At 54.8% G+C, this 16,267-nt stretch overlaps 5 protein-coding genes across 5 annotated transcripts; 3 read left to right on the top strand and 2 right to left on the bottom strand.

Moving 5' to 3' along the window:
• Nucleotides 1-386: 386 nt before the first annotated feature.
• On the top strand, nucleotides 387-4,307 carry BDY24DRAFT_389314 (uncharacterized protein). Its single transcript, XM_076640518.1, has 15 exons — nucleotides 387-711; nucleotides 838-1,352; nucleotides 1,461-1,532; nucleotides 1,648-1,736; nucleotides 1,845-1,949; nucleotides 2,034-2,098; nucleotides 2,165-2,383; nucleotides 2,451-2,679; nucleotides 2,770-2,797; nucleotides 2,871-2,990; nucleotides 3,067-3,083; nucleotides 3,181-3,242; nucleotides 3,317-3,351; nucleotides 3,430-3,610; nucleotides 3,691-4,307. The coding sequence occupies exons 1-15, from the start codon at nucleotides 559-561 to the stop codon at nucleotides 3,880-3,882; spliced, it is 2,082 nt and encodes a 693-aa protein (XP_076496378.1). The 5' UTR covers nucleotides 387-558; the 3' UTR covers nucleotides 3,883-4,307.
• Nucleotides 4,308-4,473: 166 nt separating this feature from the next.
• BDY24DRAFT_415271 (uncharacterized protein) lies at nucleotides 4,474-5,518 on the bottom strand (the record flags this gene model as incomplete). The annotated part of the gene is made up of 2 exons (XM_076643425.1): nucleotides 4,474-5,324; nucleotides 5,455-5,518. 2 exons carry the CDS (start codon nucleotides 5,516-5,518, stop codon nucleotides 4,474-4,476), a joined length of 915 nt encoding a protein of 304 aa, XP_076496377.1.
• Nucleotides 5,519-5,592: 74 nt separating this feature from the next.
• BDY24DRAFT_415270 (uncharacterized protein) lies at nucleotides 5,593-6,374 on the bottom strand (the record flags this gene model as incomplete). Its single annotated transcript, XM_076643424.1, has 3 exons — nucleotides 5,593-5,629; nucleotides 5,787-6,221; nucleotides 6,349-6,374. The coding sequence occupies 3 exons, from the start codon at nucleotides 6,372-6,374 to the stop codon at nucleotides 5,593-5,595; spliced, it is 498 nt and encodes a 165-aa protein (XP_076496376.1).
• Nucleotides 6,343-11,029, top strand: SYF1 (mRNA splicing protein SYF1). Its single transcript, XM_076640517.1, has 13 exons — nucleotides 6,343-6,760; nucleotides 6,878-7,190; nucleotides 7,306-7,515; nucleotides 7,593-8,150; nucleotides 8,256-8,570; nucleotides 8,661-8,920; nucleotides 9,000-9,078; nucleotides 9,143-9,283; nucleotides 9,380-9,526; nucleotides 9,611-9,796; nucleotides 9,895-10,138; nucleotides 10,266-10,580; nucleotides 10,694-11,029. Exons 1-13 carry the CDS (start codon nucleotides 6,489-6,491, stop codon nucleotides 10,717-10,719), a joined length of 3,066 nt encoding a protein of 1,021 aa, XP_076496375.1. The 5' UTR covers nucleotides 6,343-6,488; the 3' UTR covers nucleotides 10,720-11,029.
• A 2,522-nt stretch (nucleotides 11,030-13,551) lies between these two features.
• Nucleotides 13,552-16,091, top strand: BDY24DRAFT_389302 (uncharacterized protein). The gene is made up of 7 exons (XM_076640516.1): nucleotides 13,552-13,801; nucleotides 13,873-14,292; nucleotides 14,373-14,429; nucleotides 14,512-14,766; nucleotides 14,850-14,927; nucleotides 15,001-15,081; nucleotides 15,170-16,091. Exons 1-7 carry the CDS (start codon nucleotides 13,702-13,704, stop codon nucleotides 15,703-15,705), a joined length of 1,527 nt encoding a protein of 508 aa, XP_076496374.1. The 5' UTR covers nucleotides 13,552-13,701; the 3' UTR covers nucleotides 15,706-16,091.
• The last annotated feature ends 176 nt before the right edge of the window (nucleotides 16,092-16,267 follow it).

The raw sequence follows: 16,267 nt of genomic DNA, 5'->3' as shown, positions 1-16,267 counted from the left end.
CTCCCTCCTGCTCTTCTCTCTTTTTTTTTTTTTTTTTTTTTTTTTTTTTGCCTCCGTGTCTCCACAACGTGATTTCGCTTGCCTATCGGAGTCAATCACAAGAACGGGTTTCGTGGGTCCAGTACTAAAGGGAGAGACCTCCGAGGAGGGAGTCCCTCGATTCCTCCACTCGCTTTGAACATTTTCCTTACTACTCGACGCGTGAGGTCTCTTTCGGTCTCTTCTTTTGGAGAGCACCAAGGAGACCAAGATAGAAAACGGGCCTGTAATGAAAAGGGCCAAGGATCGACTACTACTGAGAGATCTTCTGAAACTCTGTCCGATTTGAGGGTCGCTCGTTCGTAAGAAAACAAGCAACAAGTCTTGAAAGTCCGAACTTACCACAACCGCCGACCCTTGTCTCTCTTGCTCCCTTGCAACTTTTTTCCTCCCTTCCCCTCCCTTCGCCTCCTCCGCTCCCAAACCGTCTCTTCGACTGGAAACGACTACAAAGAGAATCACAGCAACTCGGTCTTCCCTCCTTCGTTTCTCTCCCTTCGAAAGGTCGACCTCGACGCCATGCCCACTCGTCGGATGCTCGCCCTCGTGCTTCTGTCTTCGATATGCACCTCCCTCCTCCTCTTCACCTTCGTACGGCCGCCACCTCTCCCTCTACCCGAGTTTATGAGTCCGAACAGAGAGTGGGCAGAATGGGGTTCAGACGGCCAATGTGTGAGTCGTCCGCCCTTCCTTCCTTCGGCTCCTTCCCTTCCCTTTTCTTCCCTTCCCTTCGGTCCCTCCTCGGTTCCTTCCCTTAGCTCGCGTCCAAGCTGACCTCTTTTCTCTTTCGTTTCCAAGCTCTTCCTGTCCCCGTTGGCCGAGCTCTCGTCCGCCGAACGAGCTGCCGCGATCGCCTCCCTTCCTCTCTTCTTCCATCCTTCCTCGCCTGCCCTCCATCAAAACGCAGGTCTGCTTCCCATCACCACCCACCCCATCGTCTCTGCACTCCCACCATCGAATCCCATCCTCTCGCTCATCGCTCAAGGAGAAGCTCGCTGGTCAGCGCTCATGTCGAGTCAGTCGAGGTCGCTCGAGGAGGCCGTCGTCGAGTATCGAAGGAGGAATCACGGTCGAGAACCACCACTAGGGTTCGACGCTTGGTGGCAGTTCGCTCAGACCAACAAGGTCATGCTGCCCGACGAGTACGATCCTATCATGGAAGGGTTGGCCCCGTTCTTTGGCATGTCGAGCTCGGAAGTCACCCAGAGGGTCAGCGAGGCGGAGAGCGTGAAGGAGACGTATACCTTGATCGTCAAGGAGGGAGGAAAGGTTGTGCTGCAGTGGAACGATGACTATAGCAGAGACGTATGGTGGTGAGTCTCCGAGTTGTTGTTCGGAAGGGAGGAGCGTGGGTGGTTGAAGGGTGAGCTCGAGCTGATTCCCTCCCTTCCTTTCCTATCCCTCCCTTTCTGCTCCTCCAGGAGCTCGAGATCAAGAGCCGATGCTCAGATCAACCTGATGGAACCCTTCCTCGACAAGCTTGGAGACATGAGGTGCGCTTCAGCTTTCCATTTCTCTATTCACTCGTTTACCACGTCGAGCTTTCCTTCCAAACCTTGCTGACCGGTCCTATTTTAACCTTCCGGCTCTTCCCTTTCTTCTTCCCAGGATCACCTTCTCAATCCACGATTCGCCGAGTCTGTTCATCCCTTTCGCTCGGAAACAAGAGCTCCTGGGTCTGGCCGAAGGCAAAGCTCGTAGGTCCCTTCCTCTCTCGTCTTGTCTTTAGCTGAGCTCGACTGTCTCGGCTCGACTCCCCTCTTTCCTACCGAAAGCTGACCCTCCTCTCTCGACGCGAGAAACAGACACCACCAACACGAAGGAGGAGGATAAGCCTACGGCTGACTGGGCTGCGAGCTGTGGACCTGAGACGGCTGCTAGGAAAGGAGAGAAGGGTCCTGGAGAGAAGGGTGAGTTGAGCTTCGATTCGCCCGTTTTGGTCCCTGCGAGCTCGAGCTCGTAGCTGATCCCTTCCTTTCCTCTCAACCTTGCAGAGAAAGACACCATCAACTTCGTCTCGGATCACCAAGCTGCTATGGATCCTTGTAACAACCCTTCTGTTCGTCCTCTACCTCCCTTCTCATTTCGACGTGAGCTCGATTCTGACTCCATTCCCTCCCTCCAGCTCCTCAAATCCCACTCGCACTTCCTCAACCCTCTGAACGCCGAATCTACACCTCGTCCACACACTCGACTTCTTCCTATCCTCAGTCTTTCACGGACGTTGGTCAACGCAGACGTCCCCGTCGCGCCTGTTGGGATCGTGAGCGGAGGAGTGACGAGGGAAGACGTGGGAAGGGAGCCGCTCGCTGGATGGGCTGGGAAGAGCGAAAAGCTGTATTGGGTAAGTCTCAGCTCTCTCTCATCATCTTTATTCAGGAGCTGACCTGTTCTTCCGCCGTCTTCTCCAGCGAGGAGTCCCCAACACCCACACGAAGACTCCGATCTCTCCCAACGTCTGGGCCAACTCTCATCGAACTCGATTCCACACCCTCGCTACCTCAAACTCGTCGACTAGACATGCCGTCATGGCTCCAGCTGGAGCTCGAGATGGATCGTTCGAGATTGGACACTGGGAGGAGGAGGAGCTGAGGGAGATCTACTTGGACGGGAAGCTCGAGGGAGAGTGGTCGTGTGAGAGTGAGTCGAGTCTTCCTTCGTTCTGTACCTGTACATCTGCCCGCCCCTCGACGTGAAGCTGATACTCTTCGTTCCGGTCTGCTTCTGCAGAGGGAGACAAGGAGTGCGAGAAGCATCGGTTCGTTTCGAATGCTCTTCCTCTTTTCGAACAAAACGCTTCGCTGACTTTGATCCTTCTATTTTCCTCGCAGTCTGCTCTACTCTGGAAAGACGAAGGACCTGAATGAACGCTCGAATGATTACAAGTATGTGCTGGATCTCGACGGAGAGTCTTGGTCGAAACGGTTCCCCAAGTTGATGGCCGCGTCGAAGTGAGTCTTCCTCTTCCTCCAGGCTCCTCGTATCGAGCTCTTGGCTGACCTAAGCGGCCGCTTTCGTTTTCTTTAGCCTCGTCATCAAAGCTGGTACGTTCGACGCCCCTTCGTGTCCTCCTCTTCGGATCCGAGGACCTCCCGGCGCGTCGATGCTGACCTCGCCCCTCGTTTCTTTGCCCGCTCTCAGGTGTCTTCCCCGAATGGAACATGGCTTCGCTGCCTGGATGGTTCGGATACGTACCTGCCAACGTGAGCCTCTCTCTCTCCTTTCTCGACTCTCACGACTCGTAGCTGACCCGCTCGTCTCGTCCTTCCCCGACCAGATCGACTACTCGGACATCTTCTCGATCATGGCCTTGTTCGTCTGTTTCTCATGCTACTCGTCTTTCTTCTTCCCCCACGCTGACTTTCTTCCTCGTCTTTGTCACTCTACCAGCTTCCGAGGTCACCCAGACAACTTCAAAGGCTCTCACGACCGAGTAGCTCGTCGGATCGCGTCCAACGGACAGTGCTGGGTCGAACGAACTTGGAGGAGAGAGGACATGCAGGCTTACTCCTTCCGACTGTATCTCGAGTACGCTAGGGCAGTGCATCCTGAGAGGGATACCGGAGTGATGGTGAGTCTCTCCCTTTCCTTCTGCTTCACTTCTTCGAACGTCGAGCTGACTATCGTCCTCGTCCCCCCTATCGAACGCAGGATTACAAACTTGGCTCTCGACCTTCACCCATGGGATCGTCGCCTCAAAAAGCCTCGGGAGAGAAGAAGAAGAAGATCGCTGGGATCGGAGCCATCGAACCCGTCAAGATCGTCACGCCGCCGAAACCAGCAGGGGGAGGAGGAATCGTCGCTCGTCGGAGGACACCCACAACCTTCGCTCCCGAACGTTGATCTACTCTCTTTTTCTCGCTCTTTCTCTTTCTCGCATCTTTCCGTTTTCATCTCCCCTTCCACAGTTGGGCCACTTGTTTCTCTTTCCCTTCGTCTTACCAAAATCCACCCACCGTCCCTTTGTTTCTCGCTCGCTCTTTTCCACGGACCATTCCTCACTGTATCATCTCCCCTCACGCTTCCTTTCTTTCTCCCTCATCATCATAAACTAGGCTTTCTCGGCTTCTGCAGCTTCCGTCCTTCCTACTTCCTTATACCCCATAGATACCCTCGAATCTTGTTGCATCTGCTCTTCCCTTTTTTCCTTCGTCTTTTGCGGAACACCCACCTCTTCGTCTTCCCTTCATGTTTTGGGTTCGTTCTCTTTATTATTCGTTTACCCGTCTTGGTGGTTAGCAGCATTCGCATGGTCTGTTTCCCCGTTCTTTCAGCGGGGACGAGGAGGAACGAAAGACGCGTCGAGTCCGAGTCCGAGTTCGTTCGTTCAAAGTCATCAAGAGAAAGCGAAACAAGAAGTCGTAGAGGGGAACTAACAAACAAAAACAAAAACACCCAATCCAGACAATCCAGATCTCCCCTCAACCTCCCCATCTACCTCCAACAATCCATCTTCGCCAGCAACGCCCTCCTACTCCTCGCCGCCGTCCCTCCAGCTCCAACGTCCACCGTCCTCCTATCCTCCGCGTAACCAAGCACCTTCAACACCTGAATATCACTCAACGCTGAATCTACATAGCCTCGGGTTTCAACGAGATGTTTGAGGATCTCGAAGAGGAGTTCGGAAGGGAGGGTGGCGATGGAGGGAGGAGTTTTGACCGTGAGTTGGTGTTGGGAGGAGGAAGAAGGAGAGGTGGATACGGGTCGGGAGTGGAAGACGATCCTCGAAGGTAGTAGAAGGGAAAAGGCTGCTTGATGGGTCGAAGTTCGGTAGATCCTGTTCTCCTTCAACAATTCGTTGAGCCTGCCTCGTTGATCGTCCTCGTGCGACCCGTCCCAATCCTCTCGAGGCAGGAGCCAAAGTCCCTGGAGCGTAAGATTGCTCTTCTGGACTGCGTCGACGAGGGGTTCGAGGGTCTCGACCCTCTCGAAGAGGAATTCCGATTCCCTAAAGTCGAGGTACTCGAGTCCGTTCCTTCCGAGTTTGACGAGCGAGAGGATGGCTGCTTCTGCGGTTCGACTGTCGGCGTCCGAGCAGATGGAGAGGTGACGGAGGGAGGTGATGGAGTTGGAGAGTCGATGGTGAAGATGACGGAAGAAGGGTTTGAGGATTTGGAAGGGTATGTGAGTGGAGGAGAGGTCAAGTCGTTCGAGACCGACGCGTCGGGTGAGACGAGTGAGTTCCTTCTCTGCTTCCGGATGAGCGTCGTAGTCGATGATGAGGGAGACTTCCTGGATATTGGGGACGGAGCCGGTGAAGGTGACGAGGCGTGTGAGGGCGGTGGCTGCAAGAAAAAGGAGACAAACGAAGTTGGAAGGAGGGGTGTGAGGGAGGAGAGAAGAGGACGTCAGTTGCGGTTTTCCATCAGAATAACCCAGCTTCTTTCAAGTTTCGATGATATTTGGACCACTCACTGGGCGTCGTTGAAGATATGGTAGCTTGCAGACTTTCCAGGACTGGAGCGTTCTTCCTGGTCATGGCGAGAGAGAACCTGGGGGAAGGGTCCGTTGACGAGCTCGGGTGTGAGGACTCCGAAGTAGATCCGCTTGGTTTCAGGGCGGAGCTTCCCCAGTAGCTTCGTGAGGATACCTGGGAGATAAAGGAGATGAAAAATAATGAGATCAGAATGAGCTCAAATCGAGGGAAGAAGAGGAAGAAAGAAGAGTGAGGCACGAGAGTACGTCGCAGTGGCCCTTCCCTTCTCTTTCCTCTCTCTCTCTCCCCACCTCACCTTCACAAAACGAACCCACCCTTGCCCTTCAAGTCCACGGAGATCTCTACCATCGCCGTATCCAGCGCGAACATAGGGTACTCGGTGTCGCCGTAGGCGAGCTGATGTCCTCCCGAGATCTGAGAGAAGGAATCCTCGTCGATGAGCTGGTCCATGTGCTCTCCCTCGGAACCGTACTCGTCCGAGTAGTCGTAGCCGTAGCCGTAGCGTCGGTAGCCATTGTCATCGTCTTCTGAATCATCTTCGTCCTCTTCCTCTTCCTCCTCGTCTTCCTCCTCCTCTTCGACGTCGATCGAGTCTCGTTCGGTTGGGATGGCTGGACCTTGTTGAGCGGAGGGAGCGGCTGGAACGAGGAAGGCGACGAGCTCGTCGAAAGGTGGAGGGTTCTTCACGGTGAAGCCGGAGGCAAGGGAGGGAAGAAGGAAGGGAGATGGCGGTGGTTTGGAGGAGCTCGACGGTTGAGCTTCTTCCTCTCTCTCTTTTCGCTGACGATTTTCGGAGTCTGAAATTTGCGAGCTTGATCGGATGACTCTTTGGTTGAATCAAAGTAGATTTACGTCTAAACGATGATGTTTACCTATATTTCCCTTCCCTCAAACTCATTTGCGACGGGCTCTCGAGGTGACCTCAACGTCGACCTCTCTTCTTCTCCCTCCCTTCTCCCCTCTCCTTCTCTTCCCTCCCTCCTCTCTTGGAGTTCTCTCTTCCTCTACGAAGATGTCTCCTCCTCCTGCGACTCTATCGTCCCTCTCTTCTCTCTTTCCTCTCACGTCTCCCATCCCGAATCCTCTTTCTCATCCTGAGATCCTCCATCCTGATTCTCTCACGACGGAAGAGGATCTCCTCCTCAACCCGGAAAACTTCAAAACCTGGTACTCTCACATCACAGCGACCAAGGACAGACTCGCCATCCTCGAGAAGGCCGAACTCGCAGCCGAGGAGGAAAAGGAAGGAGACGACAACGTGGCTAGCGTCCTGGGTCCTTTGAGGTCAGCTTCCCTTCCTTCCTTCCTTCCTTCCTTCCTTTCTTCCTTCTCCATCCATCCATACACCCTTCCTGAGCTTCCTATACTGACTCCTTAACCTCCTACTCTCTATGTATTCAGGACTCCCGCTTCTCGGCTCGCTCTTCAAACTCTCACTTCCCTCTACGAGCGAGCTCTTCAAGTCTTCCCCACCTCGTTCAAACTCTGGAAGTCCTACATCCTCATGCGACAGCGATACGTCCTCGGCCCTTCCGTCCTCTCGGGTCAGAAGAAGAAGAACAAGTCCAACCTCAAGAAGATCGACGTCGGAGAGATCCTCGCAGAAAACAGGATCGCTTGCGATTGGGAAGGAGGTCTTGACGGAGTCGTCGGCTACGAGGAATGGAGGTCCCTCTTCGCTACTACAGAGAGGATGATCAGTTGGTTGCCTAACGTGAGTAGCCTTTCTATCCATGTTATCGTATTGTCGAAACTTTTGGGATCTCTGGGCTTCTGGATCGACGAAAGCTGACCTCTCCCTTTCCTTCCCTTCACCTCCTTCCTTTCAGCTCCCCGTTCCCTGGCACTTCCATCTCCTCCCTCTCCTCCACCCTCTCTGCCCCGCTCCCCTCGCTCGAACCTACGGACGAAGAGCTTTCGATCGAGCTCTTCGAAGTCTCGCTCCAAGCTTGCACAGTCGCGTTTGGGGACTCTACCTACGATGGGCTGAGATCCGAGGTGGAGAGAGTGGTCGCCGTGTTTGGAGACGTTTCCTCAAGGTGAGCAGCTCATCCCCACTCTCTTCATCTCTATCTCGTTCAAGCTGAACATCAGCTCGCAATCATCGTTTCTACAGGTCGACCCATCCCTCACGCCCGTCTACCTCAAAACCAACCTCCCTCTCCCTCTCGAATCCTCTAAACTCCTCCTCGCCCTCGCTCGTCGAGCTCAACAAGGAACCTACGCTCCAGCCGAAGGAGAATCCCCTTACCAGCTCTTCGTCAACTGGCTCGAAGCCGTCGAGGGATCCGCCGAGGACGTCGGGATGGACTGGGAGGAGACGGAGGAGAAGCGAGCGGCTGAGTCCAAGGTCGAGGAGGGCAAGCAGGCTAAGGAGGAGAAGAAGACCGAGGATGCTGCTTCCGTGGGAGGGAAGTTGATCAGGTTCGATGGACCGATGAAGCCTCTGGAAGCGAAGAAGGCGGCGGAGGCGAAAGCTAAGGCTGCAAACGCAGCTGGAGCTGGGAGGAGGGAGCCGGAGGTGTACGACGAGGACGAGGATCCGTCGAGCTTGAGGAAGTTGGATGTGGAGGCTATTGTGTTGAAGGATGGGTTGAAGGTCTACAAGGATCAGGCTGGGAGGCTTTGGACTGGGTTGGCGACGTACTGGATTAAGAGGGGAGAGTTCGAACGAGTGAGTCCCCCCTCCTCTTCTCGCTTCCCTTTCAGCTTTCTCGTCGAGCTCACACGTTTCCCTTTCCCTTCCTCTCTTCCCTCTACCCCCTTCTCCCTCCTCCAGGCCAAGTACACCTTCGAATCCGGTATCTCCTCCGTCCTCACCATCCGAGACTTCACCCAGATCTTCGACGCTTGCGCAGAGTTTTCCGAGGCTCTCATCTCCACCCTCATGGACGCTCTCGCCAACCCGGATCCCGAAGACGAGGACGACGAGGCCGCAGAGACCGAGACGGAACTCGACGACGCCATGAAGGAGTTTGAGGAGTTGATGGATCGAAGGCCGTTCTTGGTGAACGAGGTCCTGCTGAGGAGAAATGCGAACGAGGTCGTCGAGTGGGAGAAGAGGGTCGCTCTGTACGAGGGAGACGACGAGAAGGTGCGTCTCTTCTGTCTTTCCTTCCCACATCTGTCTCTCATCCCACTTCTCGTGCTGACTACTCTTCCCGCTCTCTTTCGTCGCGTCTAGATCGTCGAAACCTACAACAAAGCCATCGAGACCATCAACCCTCGGAAAGCTACCGGACCTCTCTTCCCTCTCTACGTCGCCTTCGCAAAGTTCTACGAGCAAGGGGGATCCAAGGACGTCGAAACCGGAGAGTCCAACGCCGATCCTGACGTCCCAGCGGCGAGGAAGATCCTGGAGAAGGCGACCAAGGTGCCTTACAAAACCGTCGACGAGCTGGCTGAGGTTTGGTGCGAGTGGGCGGAGATGGAATTGAGGAACGAGTGAGTCTAGCTTCTTTCGTCCCATCGTCAGTTGGAGAAGTGAAAGACCAGAGCTGATCTTTCCCTTTGCTCGTTGTAGGAACTTCGACGAGGCGATCCGAGTGATGCAGCGGGCTACGACGACACCGAAGAACACGAAGATCAGCTATCACGACGAGGTGAGTCTCATCTTTTTCCTCCTTTGAGAACCGAAGCTGACCCGTTTCCTTCTCCTTTCCACAGTCCCTCTCGGTGCAACAACGTCTCTTTAAGTCGCTCAAGCTCTGGTCTTTCTATGTCGATCTCGAGGAGTCGATCGGAACAGTCGAGACGACCAAGGATGTCTACGACCGAATCATGGAGCTCAGGATCGCTAACGCTCAGGTCGGTAATGTCTCTCTTCCCTCACGAAGCGACGCGTCTTCTCTCCATCTCGAACTGACTTCCTCTCTCCTTCCTTCGTGTGCGATCACCTCGCAGATCATTGTCAACTACGCTACCTTTCTGGAGGAGAACAAGTACTTCGAGGAGAGCTTCAAAATTTACGAACGCGGAGTCGACCTCTTCACCTTCCCCGTCGCCTTCGAGATCTGGAACGTCTACCTTTCCAAGTTCGTCAAGCGATACGTGAGTTTCCTTTCTACTCGCATTACCTTCTCCTTCGATGCGTACCGGTTCTGACTTCGACTTCTTCCGCTATCGTTCTCGCAGGGTGGAACCAAGCTCGAACGAACTCGAGACCTCTTCGAGCAGGCTTTGGAGAAGTGCCCCGAGAAGTTCTGCAAGCCTCTCTTCCTCATGTTTGCCCAACTCGAGGAGGAGCACGGTCTCGCCAAGAGGGCTATGTCGATCTACGATCGAGCTACTCGAGCTGTCAAGCCGGAGGACAAGTTCGAGGTGAGTCTTTGTTTCCCTCTTCCCTCTCCCTCTCCCTCAGATCCCACTCTCGCCTCCTTCGACCTCGCTGACCACCCTCCTTCTCTTCCTTCCTTCAGATGTTCACCATCTACATCGCCAAAGCGACCGCCAACTTCGGACTCCCTGCCACCCGTCCCATCTACCAACGAGCCATCGAGGTCCTCCCCGACGCTCAAACCGCTCAGATGTGCTTGCGATTCGCCAACCTCGAACGGAAACTCGGAGAGATTGATCGAGCGAGAGCCATCTACGCCCATGCGTCCCAGTTCTGCGACCCGAGAGTCAACCCGGCTTTCTGGACAGAATGGAACACTTTCGAGAGTGAGTTCGAGTCCGACGCCTTTCTCTTTTCGACCTCCTTTTCACACCTTCGCCGTCTCCTCACCGCTCGAAGGACGCCATCCTTTCTCCGAGAGCTGACCTCTTATTCCCTTCACCTTCTTCCCAGTCGATACCGGGTCCGAGGACACCTTCCGAGAGATGCTTCGAATCAAACGATCCGTCCAAGCCGCCTTCAACACCGAAGCGTCCTACGTCGCCGCTCAGGCCGCTTCCGCTCGACTCGGAGCCAAAGCCAAGGCTGCCGCTGCTGACGATGGAATGGACGAGGACGAGGCTGCCGATCCTATGGCGGCGTTGGAGGGAGGTGCAGGAGCGGCGACGAAGGGTCCCAGCTTCGTTGCCGCGAAGCAGAAGACGGGCATCAGTCAGAGTACCGTACAGAGTGAGGAGGTGGCTGCTCCGGAGGCCAACCCTGATGAGAGTGAGTCCTTTATTCTTTTCGTTTTTTGGCAGTCGGGGTCGAGAGATGAGAGAGGACGGAGAGCTGACTCGAGACGCGTTCCTTCCTTCTTCTTCTCTTCCCTCCCTCTTCAGTCGAGATGGACGAGGACGATTTCTAGTTTTAACGTATCTTTGGTGGAGAGCGTCAGTTTTATATCCTTATTTGTCTTGCCCCGTCAAGCTTTCTTGCGTCTCTTGGAAGGTCGAATCGAAGCATCCAAAACAACAACGACAACGAGTCAACCAGTCCTTGCAAGACTTGAGCTGTGTATGCCCTTCAATAGCTTCCTACGTAGTGAAGAGGCTCTCTGAGTGCCGAGAGAATCTGCTCTTCGGTCTATATCGGAACAACCGTCCGTCGAACCAAACAAGAAGCGGTTCAAACGTCCTCCACCTCTGCCGTGCCTCTTTCGAGCTCACACCTTTCCCCTTCCCTCTTACTTTTGCTCTTACCCTCACTTCCCTGTACTATGGACCCCTTTCTCACTCGACCCTCGTCAAACTTGTTCATTCGCTGGCTCACTTTGCTCTCTCCTCTCCCCTGAGACAAGAATTCAGGAACGAAGAAAGACAGATTCGCACTTTGATCCCTTCCGAGCTCCCCCTCTCTTCTTCTTCTCGTTGCTCGCTTCCTTCCTTTCCTTCAGACCACCACCATCGACTTTCGACTCACTTCACCACACCCTCGAATATCGAACTCCAGCATACCCCTCACATCCTCTCTGGTCTCAAACCAAGCAGCAAAAGTCGTTCGTTCCTCCTTCGACTGAGTCAGCCCTCCTCCAGTCCCTCCCTTCCGGATCCCTTCTCTTCTTCTTCTTCGTCCAACTCGGCACTCTTTCCTCGACGACACCATGGAACCGACCTCGAGGCTTCCGATCCCTTCGACTCGAGCTCTCAATCAACGCAAACTCTCGATCAGCGTCCCTCCAACAGAGAACGAACAACAACTTCCCTCGTCCGTCTCCGAACCCCTCCCGTTCGCCAACTCGGCCCTCCAAAGACGAATTCTAGCAGCGTGCAGAAAGTCAGCCCCTTTTGTCACGGCCGGAGTGTTTATCGACAAGGACAAACTCGTCGCCTTCGGTCTCGCCGAGTTCGAGGAGCTCAAGAGGAAACGGAAGGAAGACGCCTCGTTCCAGGCGTCGTTGTCGTTCAGGGCGTATCGATCCGACATGGAGCACTTCGCTAAGCAGGTCCTCAACGCTGCCGAGCTGGCTTGGTTCTGGTCTCATGCCCCGAGCTGGTGGAAAACGGCGAACCTGACAGAGGTCGAAGGGCAGGGAGGAGTTGGGACCTCAGTACGTCCCCTTTTCTCGTTCGAGCGCTCTCGATCGTCGTTCGTCTCGAGAGGAAACTGGTGAAGACATCGACCCTCCGTTGATCCTACTACCCTGTTGGAGAGGGAGGGAGAAGATGCAGGGCGGAGAGAGAGAAGCGCACGGAGAGAGAGGAAGAAGGGTTGGTCCTTCGTCGAGAGCTGACCCGTCGTCGCTTTGTTTTGATCAACCAGAGCCGACCTCTCTCTCGAGCTTCCTCGAGTACAAGTCTTCGCTCTTCGGAAGGCTCGTCTCTCAGAAGGAAGCCGTCGTCGTCCTCCATGGCCAACAAGATCGGAGATCCCGCTCCCGCCAACTCCTCGTCCTCCCTCTTCCCTCCCGCGGCGACGACAACATCAAACCCAACTCCTCCTCCTCCTCCTCCTGCAGCAGCATCAAAGCCTGCTCAAGCACCCCAAGGTCCCTCGTCCACACCAGCATCATCATCATCAGCAGGATCCCTCGCCTTACCATCCAACTCCTCTCTTCCTACCGGAGCTCCCTCGCCCGCACCCCTTCCTCCGGCATCTTCGACTCCCTCCGCTCTACCACCACCACCAGCGTCATCAGCAGCAGCTTTGGCTTCGTCCTCCCTTTCCGCACAACCCGTCACCTCGTCATCAGGAGCAGCAGAAGCCTTTCTCGTCGGGGAGGAAACTCCCATGGGTGCCGTCGAACGATTGGCGGCTGAGAACGGGTTCTTGAAGGGAGACAACGTACGGTTGAAGGAGTTGTTGGCAGAGGCGTTGGCAAGGACCAAGGCCTTCGAATTTCGCCTCAAGACGTCTTCGAAGGAGCTCGAGCACTCAGGGAAGACGAGCTCGACGACCATCGCCAGATTGGAGTCTGAGGTCGAGGCGCTCAAGGAGGCGAACGCGAAGTTGTGGTTGGATAACATCAAGCTTCGTAGCTCGGGTATCGAGGACATGATCGATTTTGGCGGTCTCGGTATGTTCTTCCCTTCTTTTGCCTCAAGAAGCTGGAATCTTCGAACTCGTTTTCAAGCTTCGACGCGACGCTGACCTTCTGCTCTCTTCCTCCTCTCTTCCTTGTCTTTCTAGCAGATGACTCGTTCACTGGTACGTATTTCGAGCTTGACTCGCCCTTCTGAAGCATGCTGAACGATAGTCCTTCCGGTTTGCAGGTCTCCATCTCGCTCACCCTCAACCTCAACCTCAACCTCAACATGAGGCTCTTCCTCCTCCCGTCGCGAACGAGAAGAAGAACAACACCAACGTCGAGCAAGAAGGTGGTTTCTTGCCTCTTTTCTTCCTTTCAGACTTCTGCTTGTCGAATTGTTGGCTGAAACGTTCGCTCCCTTCCTTTGCGACGACAGTCGAAACCAACACCGTCTCTCCCTCGCAAGGTTCGTTTCCACTCCTTCTCATCGCCTTTCGCGTCGTGATCTCTGATATCGTGCCGAAGTTGACCCGCTTCCACGCCTGTTCTTGTTCGGCAGTCCCCCTTCCTCCCTCTCCCTCGCCATCCTCGTCGTCCTCCAACTCGTCGTCTCCCGGGTCGAGTCCTCACACCACCAACCAGACTCTTGACGCTCCTCCCCCCAGGCGTCGATTCATCCCAGAACCCTCTCCATCGGTCTCTCCCGAGTCACAAGCTACCCAGAAGCTCCACGAGCAGGCTGCGAAGCCGGCGAGAATCGAGCCTCAAGCTCAGGAGGAGGAGGAGGAGGAGGAGGAACGTCTTTCATCGTCGAAGTCCTCTTCTCCTCGGGTCGACGAGGAAAGGCTAGAGGATTCTGGAGATCGACCTCGAGTTGACGGGATGCTTGAGTCTGATGCGATCACGAGGGCTGGTGAGGGAGGTGGGAAGGGGGGTGTGGAAGCTGTTGCTGGAACTCGAACATCACCGTCGTCGTCTCCTGGTTCGTCTCGCTTCTTCTTCCTTGCTTCTGGCGTCAATCTGACGCTTCTCGCTTTTGCTCTTCATCAACAGAAGCTGCAGCTCCCGTCTCCATCTTCGTTCAGCCATCGACCCCAACACTCTCGGAAGACGCGTCTCCTCGTCTCGCCCACCAAGACCCGATTCCTCCTCCTCCCCCTCGACCTTCATCTCCTCTCGCTTCGCCAGGAAGGCTTCCCTCTACAGTCGACGAGACCGACTCTTCATCCACCGAGGAGGACGAGCCATCCGTTGATGGAAGATCGAAGGAGAAGGAGAGCGACGAGAGAGGTGGGGACGAGGGAGCGGAGGCGAAGAGGGCGGCAGATGGTGACGAAGAAGCTGCTTCGACGGAGGATGTGAAGGATGGGAACGCTTCGAAGCAGGTGGAGCCTAGCGGTACCGGTGCTAAGAGGTTCAGGTCGTTGAGGTCGAGTGTTCGAAAGATTGGAGCCGATGCGAAGTCGAAGGCTTGTGAGTACAGTCTTCTTAGCCTTTGTTCAAAGTCTTCACCGAATCTATACTGACCTATTCTGCTTCTTCTAATTTAGCAGCGGAGTCTACTTCACCCAGAGACTCTCTCCCTCGGTCGACGCGTTCGTCCCACTCGGGTGAGCTTCTCTCTCGTCCCTCACTTACGTCTCGTTTCTCTTCTAATGCTAACACCTGTCTTACCATCTCATTATATTCTAGTCTCGCCCTTCATATCTCAACCCTCAACTTCACCTGCCTCCAATCACCAACGCTCGCCAACTCCAGACGATGCTGCCTCCTCCTCCTCCTCCTTCGTCCCTCGTCGTCCCACCTCTTTCCTGGACGTCCCCTTCCAAGGCCTGGATCAGGAAACGCCGTCAAAGGAATCGAGGCTGAAGCCTCCCTGTGCGACTCCAGATACTCCGGTCAACCGAGACGATGCGGTCGAGGCGAAGGGGGAAGCTCGAACTCCAGGTCAGTTTCTCTTTCGTTTCCTCTCTCTACCTTTCCCCCCTTGCTGACTTTACCTTCTGCATTCCCGTTTGTTTGATAATCAGTCACACCAGCTCCGATTGCTGGAGGGAGAGGAGGAGAGAGCTGGAACGACGTAGAGGGTGGACCACCTGGAGCGAGAGGTTCGTTCCGCTCTCGAGCTTCTCTTCTTCGCCTTCGAGGTCTAAACCTTCTGCCCTTCCTTTCACCTCGCAGATGAGTTCTCTCAGAACATCCGACGTGTTCTGAACATGCCCTCCGGAGCTTCCTTCCACAAAGATCTTGTCGTCGGACCTGGTGAGCCCAACCAAATCTACCTTCGCCGCATCCGAAAAACGACCACTGAACCCTGCCTTTTCTCCCTTCCTTCTTCACTTTCAATCAGGCCCTATCTCCCTCGAGAAACCACGCAAGATTACCAACGTCACGGAACCGGACGACCGCGAAATCCCTCTCGACCTTCGACGCCTGATCTCCGACCCCGTCGCGTCCCTCCCTCAGATCACCAAATCCCTCCTCCCTCTCGCCACCGAGAAAAGCTTGGAGGACCTCGCCGCCTTCATAACGGCTCACTCCAGTCTCGTTGCCTCGGAGGTTCATCCCAGCGTCACGGCCGCCTTCAAGTCGTACAAGCACAAGCCTTCAGTCAAGAGCATCCACTTCCCCGTCGACGACAAACTCAACCATCTCCTCCAGTACCAGCAGTTTGTCGAGCGACTCACCCTTCTTCTACTAATCGACTACCGCTTCGCCATGTCGCTTTACATCACCGGAAAGGAACGACTACCCCAACGTCCTGCCTTCTCCGAGATCTACAAGGACGCAGGGTACCTAGAGAAGTACAAGTCGTTGTTCGTCGGTCTTGAGCAGATCGAGACGCGTTACATAGCTGCTCGACGAGCTGTCCACCAAACATTGTAATTATTATTCCGTTCCGCCTTTCCTTCTCTTTCTTTACCTTGCTGTTTCTGTTGCTCTGTCGTTGGTCTGGAACTCACTTTGGCTCTCTTCGTCGCGTTTCTTCTTACTTTAAATGTGTTCTTTCTCTCGCTCTCCGCCCTCCTTTTGCTTGAACTTTGAAACCTTTAGGTCTTTGCTTGCTTATGATCTCACCTCCGGATCCTTCACCTTACCTCCTTCCTTCGTCGTCGGCCCTCCCACCCTCTGCTCGCGTCTCGTGCTTTCTTCATACTCCCTCTCTTAGATTTTGGTCGCTCTTCCGCTGGGTTACTCGTAATTATTTTCCCCTACAACCGTTGCTTTTCTTATTTCCCTTTTAACGAAACTTGGACTCCCTTTGCCGAGAAGCGCCTTCGCCTTTGGGAGCAAGCGAGTCGAAAAGATAACCTGCAAGAACCAGGAAGTCAACGAACGCGCCAGAACCGTTGTCAAGCTCAAGAGTAAATGCTCTTGAACTGGCGATGTTGTCAGCGAGATGGGACTGAAGCAGCTGCAAGGGTCGGAAATCGTTCGTCGGTCTCGT

Source organism: Mrakia frigida, assembly GCF_051309035.1.
Source record: "Mrakia frigida strain ATCC 22029 unplaced genomic scaffold BDY24scaffold_16, whole genome shotgun sequence".
Lineage (NCBI taxonomy): Eukaryota > Fungi > Basidiomycota > Tremellomycetes > Cystofilobasidiales > Mrakiaceae > Mrakia > Mrakia frigida.
Note: the sequence above shows the minus strand (reverse complement) of the source record. Positions and strands in the feature narration are given on the sequence as shown.

Excerpts from the sequence above, each read along its gene's own strand:
- BDY24DRAFT_389314 (XM_076640518.1), top strand. The coding sequence starts at position 559 with ATGCCCACTCGTCGGATGCTCGCCCTCGTGCTTCTGTCTTCGATATGC. Across the intron at positions 712-837 it reads GGGGTTCAGACGGCCAATGT|CTCTTCCTGTCCCCGTTGGC; the intron begins GTGAGTCGTCCG and ends TTCGTTTCCAAG. Across the intron at positions 1,533-1,647 it reads GACAAGCTTGGAGACATGAG|GATCACCTTCTCAATCCACG; the intron begins GTGCGCTTCAGC and ends TCTTCTTCCCAG.
- SYF1 (XM_076640517.1), top strand. The coding sequence starts at position 6,489 with ATGTCTCCTCCTCCTGCGACTCTATCGTCCCTCTCTTCTCTCTTTCCT. Across the intron at positions 6,761-6,877 it reads AGCGTCCTGGGTCCTTTGAG|GACTCCCGCTTCTCGGCTCG; the intron begins GTCAGCTTCCCT and ends CTATGTATTCAG. Across the intron at positions 10,139-10,265 it reads AGAATGGAACACTTTCGAGA|TCGATACCGGGTCCGAGGAC; the intron begins GTGAGTTCGAGT and ends CCTTCTTCCCAG.
- BDY24DRAFT_389302 (XM_076640516.1), top strand. The coding sequence starts at position 13,702 with ATGCTTGAGTCTGATGCGATCACGAGGGCTGGTGAGGGAGGTGGGAAG. Across the intron at positions 14,430-14,511 it reads GACGCGTTCGTCCCACTCGG|TCTCGCCCTTCATATCTCAA; the intron begins GTGAGCTTCTCT and ends ATTATATTCTAG. Across the intron at positions 14,928-15,000 it reads TGGACCACCTGGAGCGAGAG|ATGAGTTCTCTCAGAACATC; the intron begins GTTCGTTCCGCT and ends TTCACCTCGCAG.